Source organism: Oncorhynchus keta, chromosome 17 (assembly GCF_023373465.1).
Source record: "Oncorhynchus keta strain PuntledgeMale-10-30-2019 chromosome 17, Oket_V2, whole genome shotgun sequence".
Lineage (NCBI taxonomy): Eukaryota > Metazoa > Chordata > Actinopteri > Salmoniformes > Salmonidae > Oncorhynchus > Oncorhynchus keta.
The window spans coordinates 388,785-403,804 of record NC_068437.1 but is presented as its reverse complement, the minus strand read 5'-3'; the positions used below and the strand labels follow the sequence as shown (position 1 = coordinate 403,804).

The window sequence follows — 15,020 nt, the reverse complement described above, 5'->3', positions numbered from 1 at the left end:
CTGAATATGACTACATACTATAGGAATGTGAACGTTGTGACTGTCGTATTAATGTTGTGTGACTGCAGATTGGAGATTGAGAATGCCAGGCTGGAGGCAGCAGCAAAGCAGCAGACCAACAAGATCGAGGCACTGCAGAAAGGAGTCCAAGACTCTGCCATGGTGAGTCTAGTCAATCTGCATCCAAACATTTTCATCCCCCCCAGTCAGTTTTCCATATTGTATTTGGTTCCCATGCATAGGGCTGGGAAAAAGCACCATGTTTAGATATAATGTGCCATGTTAAAGGGCTATTTCAGAGAATTGATGTATTCATATTGTTTACTTATCTTGAAAGTAGTCTATGGACAAGGGGAGACTGCCTTTCAAGGTAAATAAACATTGAGTAACTTTGCAGAATTATACTTTAGTGCTGATTTTTAATCTTTATAAGCCCTGGCTGTCTTTTTGTGGTCTTACTAATGCTATGACATGAAATTATAATTTACAGTAGACAAGTTACTGTTTTACAGGAGATATAAGGGTAAATTAGTTGTAATTAAATTAATATTGACTTTAAAGGTATTCAATCTCTTCACAGCCATCTGACTCTGCAGCAGGAGGAGGGGTTGGTATTTCAGACATAGTAGCTGTATACATTTCTTTGCGTTTGATTTTATTCTCTGAAGAAAGATCCCCTCAAAAGGAAAAATAAATCAATCATCAAGACTCCCTACACTTTAGCCACTGCTTTTAGATTTGATCGGCCGTTTGGGCACTATTTCTACACCAGAAATTCAAAAACATTGCTTGAATGAGTTGTTTTTTAATAAATGTCTTTGAGTTTTCTTCTGGTTGTGTTGGGTTGTTGATTGGTGGTGGTCTCTTTGCAATTCTGAGGTATTTTGATCTCTTTTTTCTCCCTATACCGGTATATCATCTTGGTGTGGTCTGAGACCTATTTTTTTTGTTTCTCTCTAGAGCTGCATGGTGTTACATGCTTTGGATGTATTTCTTTATTTTCTCCCTCTTGTGTCTTTTCGGGATTGATTCTTCCTCTGGGACAATTAAGTTGATCCTATCTTATTTGGATGACGAGCCACATCTCTTGTCCACATGTTGCATCACTCTTCTACTCTTCAACCCTCAGGTCAGGAACCGTCTGGAGGACTTGGTGACTGGCCTGCAGTGCAGCAAGATGACCCTGGAGGACCAGCTCAGTCAGGAGGTTGGTTGATTACTTTACTACTTCCTCGGTTGAAATTTGTATTGTGTCTTCATTGTCTAAAGATGCTTCCACATACCACATCTCTCTGTCATTTGCGCTAATATGTCAACGCTGCAAAAATATTAACTCAATATGCCAGATCCCCCGCAATATATCTTTACATGTTTAGCCTCACGAATTCAGAGACGGGCAAAGGGTTTTCGTTTTTTGTCTTGATATGGACCACTAACATTCGGCTCTACATTAGTAGCGTAACCCTACCCCTCTACCCTCAGGTGCAGAAGCAAAGCATGCTGTCCCATAACGCCCAGGACTCCCATGCGCTGTGGGAGGAGGAGCTGAAGAGCCGCTCCAAGCTGGGTCTGCGTCTGGCTGAGCTGGAGAAGGAGAAAGGAGAGCTCAGCAGCCAGGTGACCAATCAAGATGACCACTGGCATACACACAAACGCACAACTGGCCATTAACACCTCACCTGTGAACATAAAAAGCACTGCCTTAAACCAAGGCCCTGTTCAGAAACAATCCCCAGCATCGCTTCTATTGAATATTTTATGTCGAACGTCACAATCCTACCGTCTAATTCAACAGGCCATATAGAAAAAAAGCCACAGATAAAGGGATCTACCATAGGGATTCACCGATATGCATTGCTCCCCGGTTCAAATGTTTAAGATATAAATGATTTTCTACTATTCTACTATTTTAACGCTCAACAGTAAGTTGAGAATCCGACTTGAGTTCCAAAAAACTGGATTGATCCGCTGGCCTACAAAAGGGGGCTGGCCCGCGGGCTGCCAGTTGACCAAACTGAATCACACCGAATCGTTTCAAAACTTATCGTATCGGAGCCCATGTATCTAGATACGTATCGAATCATCTTGAAAAGGAAAGATGCACATCCTTAATCTACCTTATTACACTGTAGGGGTGTGTGAAGACTTCATTGTTGACAGGTCGAATCTGTTCTTAATTGACTTGGTGAAGATGAAAAATAAGACTTCAGTATTTCATCGCTGTTTGTCCTGTGTGTTCCAGATGGAGTTAGAGAAAAAGAAGGCCAAGAAGATAGGGGAGCAGAAAAAGTCAGTGGACACCAGATTGGACCAGGAGATGAAGAGAAACACAGAACTACAGAAAGAAATGTACAGGTGACAGTACAACCTCCCTTCTTCACAGCACCCTCCTCAGGACGGTAGAGCAACCTCTCCATGTCTATTACCACCATAGTACTACTATGGAGCCCAATTATAGTAGACCCAGCGCATTCATCCCCGGCTTTTGTCTGGTGCACCTCTCTGTGGGCGTGTTGTGAAGTTAGCCGATGCCTTGTGTTTATGGGTTAGATGTGTTTTGCTGTCTATAGGTTTGTGATATGATTTGTGTATCTGGGTTTGTGAGTTAGATGTGTTTTTTTTTTTCCCCCATCAGTGGTGTGATGTTTCGGTGTCCGATCAGTCAGACTGATCTAGTGCATCTAGGTCGTTCTATGAAATTAGTGCCTTTTGATCTTTTAAGTACCGTAATTGCTGGAATATTAAGCGCACCTGAATATAAACCGCACCCACTGAATTATAAAAAAACATGTATTTTGTACATAAATAAGCCGTACATGTCTATAAGCCGCAGGTGCCTACCGGTACATTGAAACAAATGAACTTTACACAGCCTTTAAGCGAAACACGGCTTGTAACAAAAATTAAAACAGTAGCCTACCAAGCCTCCTCCTGTGCACTGAAACCACTGAAGTCATTGAATAGCCTCAGAACTGCTTCATCCGATGTTGGATCGTTTTCATTGTCGCTCTTGTCACTTTCATCCGGAGGCAAATACCCCGCTGAGCTCATGCTGCCCCTTCAACACGCAGCACCTTTCGAAACCCGTTGATGATAGTGGATTTTTTGACAATGCTCCACGCTGTCAGGACCCACTGGCAGACTTGACCATAAATTGCTCTTCGCATGCGGCCCGTTTTAGTGAAGGATTTCTCCCCACTTGTCATCCAAGCCTCCCACTGAGCACGGAGCGCCACCTTAAATGCACGATTTACACTGATGTCGAGTGGCTGCAAATACTTTGGGCCATCTGCTTTTCTTCCCTCTGAAAGGTTTGTTGTCTTTTTGCACTGAGTCAGTTCCTCACGCTGCTGTTTCCAACGTCTTATCATCAACTTATTAAGGCCAAGCTCCCATGCAGCAGCTCGATTTCCTTTTCCAACAGCCAGATCGATCGCCTTCAACTTGAAAGCTGCATCATATGCATTTCTCTGTGTCTTTGCCATGATGAGGGTGACAAAATTACTACCGTAATCAGAATGATGGGAAGTTTGAGCGCGCTCGATTTACGTCACATTATGTGACTGTGCTCAGTTTTTTGGTGGAGGCATGAATCTTGCGAATGCGGGAAAAATCCACAAATTAGCCGCGTCATTGTATAAACCGCGAGGTTCAAAGTGTGGGAATAAAGTAGCGGCTTATAGTCCGGAAATTACGGTAGACATTTTAAATGCTTGTTATATTAAATGTAGTGCCCTTTTTAATATAGACCGCATGGAAAATTCAATCAGATTTTTTATATGAATAAAGAATTGCTAAAGTGCAAAAATGTAGCATTTTGACATGTCCCTCTGTATGACTTCTAGGTTTTCATTGGAAAGCATTGACAGTCATTTCTGACTATTATTTATTTAATGTAATAAGTGGTAACAAAAAACACCTGTCCCTCATTTTAAGTTTAACCCTCTTACTGAACTCTTGTTTTAATACGATGAAACTATTCCTTAATTATCTTTCAAAAGAATAGTCCAACCCTAGTGTAAAAGCAGGTGAGCTGGTTCTACACTCTTTCACCATTTTCTGGTGTTTTGTGGTGGAACACGGTCGAGCATAATACTGTTGCAGGCAAGAAATGTTTTAACTTTTTTTTTTAAACAATTGTGAAGCTTTCATTCAATTGCCCCTCCATGCTGTTGCAGACAACAAGCTTCTATTCCCCTATCACAAGAGGATTTATGGCTCATTTTAAGATTAAATCGTCAATCCTGTTTCTTTACTTGGCACTTAATAGTATAGTAATTTTTTTATTTAACCTCTTGATGGCATTACATATATATTTTTTATTACGTTGCGTTCTTTATGACAATGTTTAAAATAAAGTGAAACAAAGAAAAAATATTTTTCTCCGAGTTACAGTACTCAAGGAACCAAATTGGTGGAACGACCCATGTGTCATTAAGATTATATGTGTGTATCTGTCTCTGTGTGGAATGTTGTACAGGCTGCGGACACTGGTGAAGACGGCTAAGAAGAAGCTGCGGGAGCAGGACGGTGCCGGGCCTGAGTTTGCATCGCCCATGAGCAGCATGAGAGGGGAGATGGGCCACAGACAGACTGAGGCTGACATCAGCAGGATGAAGGACAAGGTACTAAGCCCAATTGATCCTGAAACCAAGGATGTGTACCGAATGGCACCCTATTCCTTATAAAGTGTGCTACTACTTCACTTCCAAGGGTGCGGGACATAATAAGTAAAGTACTAGTGCACTATATAGAGATTAGGGTGCCATTTGGGACTCATTGACGACTCATCAAGTTAAGTTTAGACCCACACAGATCCTTATCTTCCTCTTATTTGACATCTTATCTATCTTATCTCATGTTCTACCATTTCCTGGGTCGTGTTTATTAGGGCACGCTACGGAAAACCTTTTTAAATGTTTTGCAACTTAAAACAAAAATGTGTCTTATTAGAGAAGTCCAGGTAGTCCTCCCTGTTTCAGGTTATTTTCTTCTGTTTGTTTCCGAATGAACACAACCCTGTACTTCATACAGCTCTGGGTTCAAGTTTCCCCAAGGTATAGATCTAGGATCACCTTCTGCTCCCCCAATCTGGAAAATGCAAAACTGGTCCAAGATCAGCATTTAGGGACAACTTCACCCTACACCACTTCATACACATCCTCTCATCTCAATGACCCTCTGTCCCCAGGTGGATGACCTGTCGGTGCAGCTGGAGAAGGAGGTGTCTCGCTGCAGCCAGCTGGAGAGGGTCAACGGGGAGCTCAAGGAGAAACTGACCTCCTTGAAGAGCCTGGGCCGCAGCAACGAGCGGCTCGAGCGTAGCAAGAGGCACCTGGAGGAGGAGGTGGGTAGCCCCAGAGGTTAGAGACGATCCAGTTGCCAGAAAGTCGGCAGTTCATATCCCAGGGGGGTCAACAAAAAAACTAAAAGGGCTGTGCAATGGAAGTATTTCATTTTAATATGTAAAATATTCAGTAAGTAAAGCATTTACAAGATCTATTAGTAAAAGTACTATTCTGTATTGTAGTTGTTGGGCCTGCGGCGGCAGGTGGAAGCGGGGGTGATGGACCAGACCCTGGTGGATCAGTACCGACGAGACGCAGAGGAGAGGGCCCGCCAGGAGATCAGACAGAAACTGGAGGAGGTCAACCTCTTCCTACAGGTGGGGGGAGGCACAAGATACATTCTAGAACTTGGCCTAGTGGTTAGAGCATTGGACTAGTAACCGAAAGGTTGCAAGTTCGAATCCCCGAGCTGACAAAGTACAAATCTGTCGTTCTGCCCCTGAACAGGCAGTTAACCCACTGTTCCTAGGCCGTCATTGAAAATAAGAATTTGTTCTTAACTGACTTGCCTAGTAAAATAAAGGTAAAAATTAAAAAATGGATCCTTCCTCCCTCCCTCCCTCCCTTGAAATAATGACGTGGATAGGTAACAACATGGTTTCTAGCCTGTGACTATCATCAGCCTTACCGTGTTAGATCAGTGATTTCCTCAAGGAAGGAAGTTGTCCTTGAGGGCTGCTCGTCCTGCTGGTTTTCCATTTCTGCCTGGCAGTTAATTAACAGATGAATGGCACTCACTTGGTGAGAGTGTGTATACACATGTTTTTACCCATTCCTGTTGCTGCCTGTTGAACACATCCCTCCTTCAGACCCAGGCGGCGTCCCAGGAGGCGTTGGAGCAGATCAAGGCAGCGAACGAGGCCAGCTTGCGCTCCACGCTGGAACAGCGCATCCGGGAGCTGGAGGGCGAGCTGGGCAGAGCGCACTCCACACAGCACGACAGCATGAGCCTGCGAGACTCCACCCGCACAGAGCTGGATCGCTACCGGGAGCTCTACACTGAGGAGCTGCGTCTCCGCAAGGCCCTGGCTGTCAAACTAGAGAGGTGAGACCAAGTACTGGCTGCATATATCTAGGTCCTAATCCCAAAATGATGGTACACCCTATGTACTTGTGGCAATCTGACAGGTGTAAGTATCATGGAGAGACTATTTCCTAGCCCATCAGTGAGCAAGTGGCGCTATTACCATATTGCTTACACCTGTCAAATCCTCCCAGATTTCCACAAGTGCGTAGTAACTAGGGGTTTATTTGGTATTCGGGCCTAGATGTTCGGTTAAGAGGGAAAGCAAGGTGATGTAGGTCGTGTTTATTTATACCAGAACAGGGGAGGGACAACCTGGACTTTTTCACTGTTTACCAAATGAACACAACCATAGTGTAGCTCTGTGGCAACCAGACAAATAGGACATGTTATCATTTCAAGCTTAAAAGGATAGATTGCCTGAATGAAAGAATGACTTACGTTTCCCTTCCTCTCCTGCCCCGTAGACTACTTTCAAGGTAAGGATATGTGCATTTGTTATTTAGGTGAACTCTCCCTTTAACTCCAGTGTGCTTAGTTTGGGTGTGTCATCTCTTTGGTAACCGTAGAGATGTGATAGATCATGACTGTGTGCTGTTAGTATGTATGGAGTTACCTGTGCAGTTGGACCTCATAGATACCAAAAGGAGGTCATTGTGACTTTGAAATGGTCTGTTTTTTAATTGCGGATAATGTTAATGTCTGACATGATTTGAAGCACATGAACGCAACTGTTATCTGTCTGCATCCTACAAAATTTTGGTAACACTTTACTGGGGTAGCAGGTATTCTCGCGGTGAAGAGCATTGGGCCAGTAACCGAAAGGCTGCTGTTTTGAATCCCCGAGCTAGGTGACAAATATGTCTATGTGCCCCTTAAGCAAGGAACTTAACCTTATTTGCTTGATCCAGTCGCTCTGGATATGACTAAAATGTACTGTATGTGTCCTTATACAGGCATTCATAAAGCCTTTATAACAGCTATATAACATAACATTTTGTCAAAAGCTGTCATTAGTAGTTTTAAGTAGGTATGAGTCACGGCATGACGTTATAAAATCGGTTGTAATGGGTGTTAAAATTCCTGTTCATCCTATTTTCATATGCTCTGTCAACTGTTACTAACAACTGCTATTATGAAGTCTTCATGACAACTTATGTAACTACATGCTAATTAAGAATCTGCGTACTAGTGATGGCAAGTTCGCCTCCTTTTACTCTCTCAGGTCTTTTCAACTTGTTCAGTCAAAACACTAATTTTGTTCATTTGATTCGGTAACGCCCAGAGCAAGCAGGGTCCCCTATCGGCGAACAAGTCTCTCAATCGCCATAGAAGGCTTGTTATTGGAGCTGTTCTTTGTGACTGAGATTAATAAAAGTGTTCTTCAAGCATTGTACATTTGTGATAGGTAGGCATACAAATAAGATTATTTGATACCTTTGAAACGAGGTCTAGTTGTGGCCGCATCCGGACTAGATTGTGAACGGCTCTATGACACTGCTTGACTGCAGCGAGGCAGATCAGCACAATTTCAGTCGCAAAATGCAGCTGCCCCGGAACGATTCATTCTCTCGTTCGAGTGTTGAGCAGAGGCAGGCTGTGTTTGTTTTGGTTCTAATAAAAGCTGTGTGCATCGAGTAATATTCAATAATCAATTAATTGCGTTAATTCTTTTACTATGCGATCAACTATCAATTCTAAACATGTATTTTCCTCCTCTCTGCTGCTTACAGTCTGACTATCATCAATGTGATGGCATGCTATTTTATCAAATCGATTATCTAACGTTTAATTATTTACGTCGTTGAATTCAATCATGCAACAATTAACTCATTAATAACCTGGGGCACCACAGACAAGTTTATTTAAGGAGTTCCATCTTCCGAATGAGCTCTTAGAGATCAATTTCTTTCCCTCTATCATTTTCTTTCCCTCTATCAGTCTCATCTGAACGTCGTAAAATTCTTGGTTATCTGCACGAACCCAAGTTTCCATAATGAATCAGCAATATAAACATTGGCTTAATTATTTATTTACTAACTAACTAAATAATCACAGAAATACATCACAAACAGTAGATATTGGTTACTAACAGAGATAGAAAAGTCGCTAGTGGGCTATGCCTATATGACAGCTTGGTAGACAAAAGGAGAGTGGTGGGGACAGAGAGCGGTATAGACAAATGGATTCACTACACAGTCTATAATTATATTCATTGAAATGCTAATCCTTTGCACATGAATGGCCACTCATTCAAGAATAATTGCAATATAAACTCAGCAAAAAAAGAAATGTCCTCAATGTCCTAAACTGCGTTTATTTTCAGCAAACTTAACATGTTTGTATGAACATAAGATTCAACAACTGAGACAAACTGAACAAGTTCCACAGACATGTGACTAACTAATTATTATGGAATAATTTGTGCCTGAACAAAGAACAAAGGGGGGGGATCAAAATCAAAAGTAACAGTCAGTATCTGGTGTGGCCACCAGCTGCATTAAGTACTGCAGTGCATCTCCTCCTCATGGACTGCACCACATTTGCCAGTTATTGCTGTGAGATGTTACCCCACTATTCCACCAAGGCACCTGCAAGTTCCCAGACATTTCTGTGAGGAATGGCCCTAGCCCTCACCGTCCGATCCAACAGGTCCCAGAAGTGCCAAATATGATTTAATTCTCCCATTTTGGGGATTTAGCAGTTTGGCCAAGTGAAGTCCTTTGTTCTCTCTCTCTCAATGCTGCATGTCCAAATGGTGAGAGGGTCCTTTCCAGGAATTTACCACCTGTCGTTAAGTCATAAAACGAGAGAGACCTATGATACCCCCCAGGGCACGTCATGACAACAGCATGATCTATTCCCCTTTGGTGCACATGATAGACTAAATAAGACAGTTGCTGGACTGAGCATGTGCATGGAGCTGCTGAGCCGGTGGAGCATGTATTAATCCTGCTGAAGTATTCATTGTGGTCCGCAGGTCAAACGAACGACTGAAATGAACAAGTCACTCAGAAAAACGAACCGTGACACTCAAGTCAGTAAAAAGAGTTGAGTGAATCGTTCATGAACTGCACAACACTACTACATTACAATGCTATAACAAGGTGTAATTTACTAACCTCCTGTGTCACATTATTACATTGAATGGAATGATGAGCATCATAACCATATCATTTGGCTAAGATGACACCGACAGAGGGCCCCCCTGCCTCGAGCTCCGATATAACATTGCAGGTTTCTACTTTTTTGTATTTTTTTTTTGGTGCTTTTCTCAAATGTTCTTAATCTGATTGTTTTGTGCATTATTACACACACCCGGGTAGAACTTTTGGAATACGAATTGCTGGGTACTCACCGTCAGTTGAAGGCAGTTGAATTTGGGCATGCATTTCATCCAGACGTGAAAGTAATGCCCCCTGTCACCAAGAAGTTAAACACCTTTTTACTCAAGATTCGAGTACAATGACCCTAAGCTGCCGAGGAGAGCCCCCGATGGCTACACACTCAGTCTCCACTGAGGATGTGTGTAAGTCATTCAAACGTGTTAACCCTCGCAAGACATTTTAAATCTCTCCTTAGCTCAGGCCTCTATTTCCACCTGCTTCAAGATGTCCACTATCATCCCTGTGCCCAAGGGAAAGTAACTGAATGACTACCAACCAGTAGCACTTATTTCCGTCATCATGAAGTGCTTCAAGAGGCTAGTCAAAGACCATATCACCTCCTCCCGCCTTGACACACTCAACCCCCTACAATTTGCCTACCACCTTACAGATCCATGAATGACACAATCGCCATTGCACTGCACACTACCTCTACCCACCTGGACAAAATAAATGTTTGTGAGGATTCTGTTCATCGACTACAGTTCGTCCTTCAATACCATATAAGCTCATTACAAAGCGCACTCCTCCCCATGCAACTGGGTCCTTTACTTCCTGACAGGTTGCCCCCAGGTGGTGAAGTTAGGCAACATTACCTCTTCGACACTGATCCTCAACACGGGGACCCCACAAGGATGTGTCCTCAGTCCCCTCCTGTTTTCTCTGTATACCAATGACAGCGTGGTCTCACACAGTTCCAACTCTATCAAATTCGCTGACGACACGACAGTAGTAGGCCTGATCACCAACAACGATGAGACAGCCTTCATGGAGGAGGTAGCCACTCTGACGGCTTGGTGCCCGGTAAACAACCTGTCCCTTAATGTTAGCAAAGCAAAAGGGCTGATTGTGGAATTCAGGAGGAACCAGGCTGGAAACTCCCCCATGCTCATCAACGGCGTTGCCATGGAGATGGTCAATAACTTAAAATTCCTCGGCATACACATCTCAGCGAAGCTGAAATGGTCTAACCAATCGGACCAAGAAGGTCATCAGGGACACCAGCCACCCAAGCCTGTTCTCCCCGCTTCAGTGACTCAGATGCAGGCAGTACAGGAGTATCATGGAAAAAAACTAAGACTGGCCAATATTTTCTACCTTCAGGCTGCTGAATACCACCCTCCACCCCAACGACATTCATCACTGTTGTGGTTGTTAATATGTATGTGCATATCTTTTTACAAATTCACAACCTTCTTGTTAACCAACTATAGTTTTGGCAAGTTGGTTAGGACATCTACTTTGTGCATGACATAAGTAATTTTCCCAAGAATTGTTTACAGACAGATTATTTCACGTAATCACAATTCCTGTGGGTCAGAAGTTTACATACACTAAGTTGACTGTGCCTTTAAACAGCTTGGAAAATTCCAGAAAATGATGTCATGGCTTTCAAAGCTTCTGGTAGGCGAATTGACATTATTTGAGTCAATTGGAGGTGTACCTCTGGATGTATTTCAAGGCCTACCTTCAAACTCGGTGCCTCTTTGCTTGACGTCATGGGAAAATCAAAATAAATCAGCCAAGACCTCAGAAAATAAATGTTCTATTTTGGTTTCATCTGACCATATGACATTCTCCCAATCTTCTTCTGGATCACCCAAATGCTCTCTAGCAAACTTCAGACTGGCCTGGACATGTACTGGCTTAAGCAGGGCACATCTCTGGATGAGTAATCTGGCACATCTCAAGGATGAGTAATGGAAACAGGATGCACCTGATCTCAATTTCAAGTCTCATAGCAAAGGGTCTGAATTCATATCTTTGCAGTTGATGTTTTTAGAAAAAAGACAAATACCAGGGTTTTCCAACGGATGACTTTTAGTAAACCCATCAGAAAGCTGATCCAAAACCAACTCATAACAGTCGTGTTCAAGTAATGTTGTATCTGGAGGAAGCATCAGAGTAGCTGGATTACATGATGTGCCATGTTGTATGATGATGTTAGGAGCCTCCAGCACAGTTGACCATTTGTTCCAATGAGCAGCTGTGACCTGTGCAGCTCGAATCATTGTCAAGAGTATGAACAGCATGTCGGCAGAATGTGTCTTTTCAACTATACCCATGTCCCATAGATCTTTAATCACTAACTTAGTAGTGGCCATAGCTTCCTTGCTAATAGGATATTGTCTTGTGCAAGGTGGGACAACACCTGTCAAGCACACTGGTTCCATATCCAAAGTCCCACACTCATTGTTCTTCGTAGTCCCAATAGGATGGTTCTGAACTGTAGATCCCTGCAGTTGTCCAATTTGCCACGTCACCTTTCCTTTAGAGATGTTCAGTGTAGAGTCAAGTTGCATAATAACTGCAGGGCCTAAAATAGGTTGTTCAAGTGAGCCTATCCACACCCCTGCATCAATCTTCATTGGACCATTAGAAATTGATAATGGTTTGGTCTGCTTCATATCCATTCCATTTTAGAATAAGGCTGTATCATAACAAAATGTGTAAAAAGTCAAGGGGTCTGAATACTTTCCGAATGCACCGCACGTTCAGGGAATTATTTTAGAAATACTTAAAATGCCTTTGAAACAAGCATTTTTCTCATCTATTGGTTTTCAAATCAACATTCTTTTTTTGTACTGCTGCCAAAGGCTTAATCCTAGCCTACACCCATGTGTGCTTTATTGAGCTGATAATATGAATAAATAAAACTTCAATATTTTAAGATAAAGGGTCTGATCTGTTTCATCAGCTTATTGCTTTTCTTAAAAATGTTAATGTGCAGTGGTTGTATGAATTTTGGATCTGTTCTTCCAGAACTGTCCCAGAGTCTGTTTTGAACCGTAGACATACTTTGTATCGCCCGATCGATGGCGGGACGCCCTTAAAAAAAAGATAGTAATGCATTTCATTTTGTAAAGTGGTTCCTTGCATCCTACATTAATGTAAAAATGCTGTTACAAAACATTTTGTATTTTTGGACAAGTGAGGTGAGATTTTGGAAAAGTAAAAAATCTCTCCTACTTGTCCGAAAGACTGAAATTATCATTATGGGTTAAAACTCATGAACGTCTAAAAGAAGATGCCCTTTTTTTGACAAAGAGATCAGTAAAAAAAGTATCTGTACGGCCCTCCGTTGACTTTCTAAATCCCAATGTGGCCCTCAAGCCAAAACGTTTGCTCACCCCTCTGTGTTATATAGATGTTATAAAGGCTTTATAAACGCGTGCATAAGGACACCTACAGTAAAGTGTTTCCAAAGTTTTTTGTTGTTGCACAGAATATGCTTAATGTCCTGGTTGAACTGCCTATTTGGTTGACCTGTCAGTTCGTTACTCACCCACTCACCCTCTGACACGCTGCGAAACCACAGTTTTTTTTTTCTCTGAGGTTGTACTGTATTCCACAAACTTTCCCCAAATTACAGTTTTTTTGGGAAATCCTGGTTGAAGGTTTCCCTCCTGATTCATAGGAATCCTCCAACCAGGATTTCTGAAAAACCTGGGAATTTTGGGAACATTTCCGGAATTTTGCAACCCCAAATCTGAAAGCTGAACCCCCAGTCATGGTGCTTCTCTGCGTCATCCCTCCCAGGTCCAATGAGCGGCTGGCGGAGGCCAACACCAAGCTGATGAGCGAGCGCCACCGCAGCAAGTCCCTGATAGCCAGCAGCATTGTCAACGGCAGCCTGGGCGGGCCTCTGGACATGGGCTCCCTGGGGTCGGTGGGGGCCTACGGGGCAACGCTGGGCCCCCTCAACAGGAGCCTGGGAGGGCCTCTCCTTAGCCCCCTGGGGGATGGGGGTCAGAGCAGCAGGGTGGAGGCTTACCTGGCTAAGGTAACAGGCTGACTGAATGTTGAATGGCAATAGCAAATATACAGGGACTGTGCTCCACATTGCTTAAAGGGATAGTTCACGATTTTTGAGATTTAGTATATTTTTGACTTGACTTAACTAACCTTTTTAACTTGTGTGGATGTTGCATTGGGTTTCCATGCATTCAGGTTGCCTTGGTTTACTTTTGACCATTTTTGTAACATATCCCATCTCCATGGTGTCATAATTGTGAGTTAGCAGTGTACTTTTTATGTTGTTTTTATGTAACATGCAGTGTAGTTACATTGTAATTTAAAAAAGGTATAAGTGTCTGTCGTTAAATGAAGCTGAATGACAAAACTGTTCTAATGCTTTGCTTACATTTTTTTCCCAAATGCTGTCTTTCTTCCTTTTCTCACTAGACCTATATATGACTAAATGTCCATCCTGTATCACCTCTATTCTTCTCTTGCCATCTTTCCTTCCTTCCTATTCTTTTAGAGTTTTCTTATAGTGGGACTTTGTGCCTAACCTCTCTATTTCTCAATCCTTCAGCTTCTAGCTCAAAAGTCTGTCTCTCATCTCTCCTCTCTTCAGCCAGACTCATGACCAGGTGTGTAGGTGTGTGTTAGCTCATGCTGCTGCTTCACTCTCCTCTGACCCTCCCCTTTCCCCCTCACATTGGGCCTCTCCCCTCACCTTCCCATTGGCCCACGCTTGCAACACTTCACACACAACCGTGGTTTCACAGCATGTGAGAGCGGGTGAATTTGTTTTAGCTTGGCCAGTGCCCCAGGTGGGTGGAGATTTCTCTATGAGAAATAGAATGGTCAAAAATCTGGGGCACCGGGTGGGTGACAGTGTATGCACCCAGTGCTAGATCAGTTAGCTTTAGGGCTACCCATTGCAGCTGCACCAGGGTCCAATTAAGTAATACAGGGTCACGTTCAGTTTGGCAAACATTACACAGAAATGGCATGTATAGACCAGGTGTAATTCCTTATTCTACATGTCAGAGAGGCATGGTTGCTTTACATCAGGGCTCTCAAGCCTGTTCCTGGAGAGCTATGCTCCTGTAGGTTTTGCGCCAACCCCAGTTGCAACTAACCTGATTCAGCTTATTTATTAGAATCAGGAGCTAAAACCTACAGGATGGTAGCTCTCAAGGAACAGGGTTGGAGACTCTGCTCTACATTATAGGCCTATATTTTAAATCTGAACCTCCCGCAGCGTTGTCCCACTCAACGCAGGCCAGTTGTCACAGATGTCAAAACTACTATTCTTTAGTAACGATTTGGTTTGGGATATCATTCATTTGCACACAAATGTTTCAGAAACAATTGACTAGATTTAAATGAAATACAATGTGTTCTGTATCTGTTAAATAAAACTGCAGCAAATGCAGCTACTGTATTGTCTTGCTGAGGTGTTGTGCTTGTTGAAATTATCTAACGAGAGGCTCCTCAGAGACTTTTTATAAAATAGTGAAATATTAGTTA

At 42.8% G+C, this 15,020-nt stretch overlaps 1 protein-coding gene across 3 annotated transcripts in view; it reads left to right on the top strand.

The window, feature by feature from the left end:
• Window positions 1-15,020, top strand: part of si:ch211-272n13.3 (ankyrin repeat domain-containing protein 26) — an 88,174-nt gene that overhangs the window by 59,930 nt on the left and 13,224 nt on the right. For all 3 annotated transcript variants that reach the window (XM_035790361.2, XM_052465214.1, XM_035790362.2), the window contains 10 exons: window positions 69-162; window positions 581-607; window positions 1,130-1,207; window positions 1,483-1,617; window positions 2,243-2,355; window positions 4,481-4,625; window positions 5,192-5,347; window positions 5,531-5,665; window positions 6,158-6,393; window positions 13,299-13,542. In XM_035790361.2, the coding sequence (XP_035646254.1) occupies window positions 69-162; window positions 581-607; window positions 1,130-1,207; window positions 1,483-1,617; window positions 2,243-2,355; window positions 4,481-4,625; window positions 5,192-5,347; window positions 5,531-5,665; window positions 6,158-6,393; window positions 13,299-13,542 (1,363 nt within the window). The remainder of the gene's footprint in view (window positions 1-68; window positions 163-580; window positions 608-1,129; window positions 1,208-1,482; window positions 1,618-2,242; window positions 2,356-4,480; window positions 4,626-5,191; window positions 5,348-5,530; window positions 5,666-6,157; window positions 6,394-13,298; window positions 13,543-15,020) is intronic.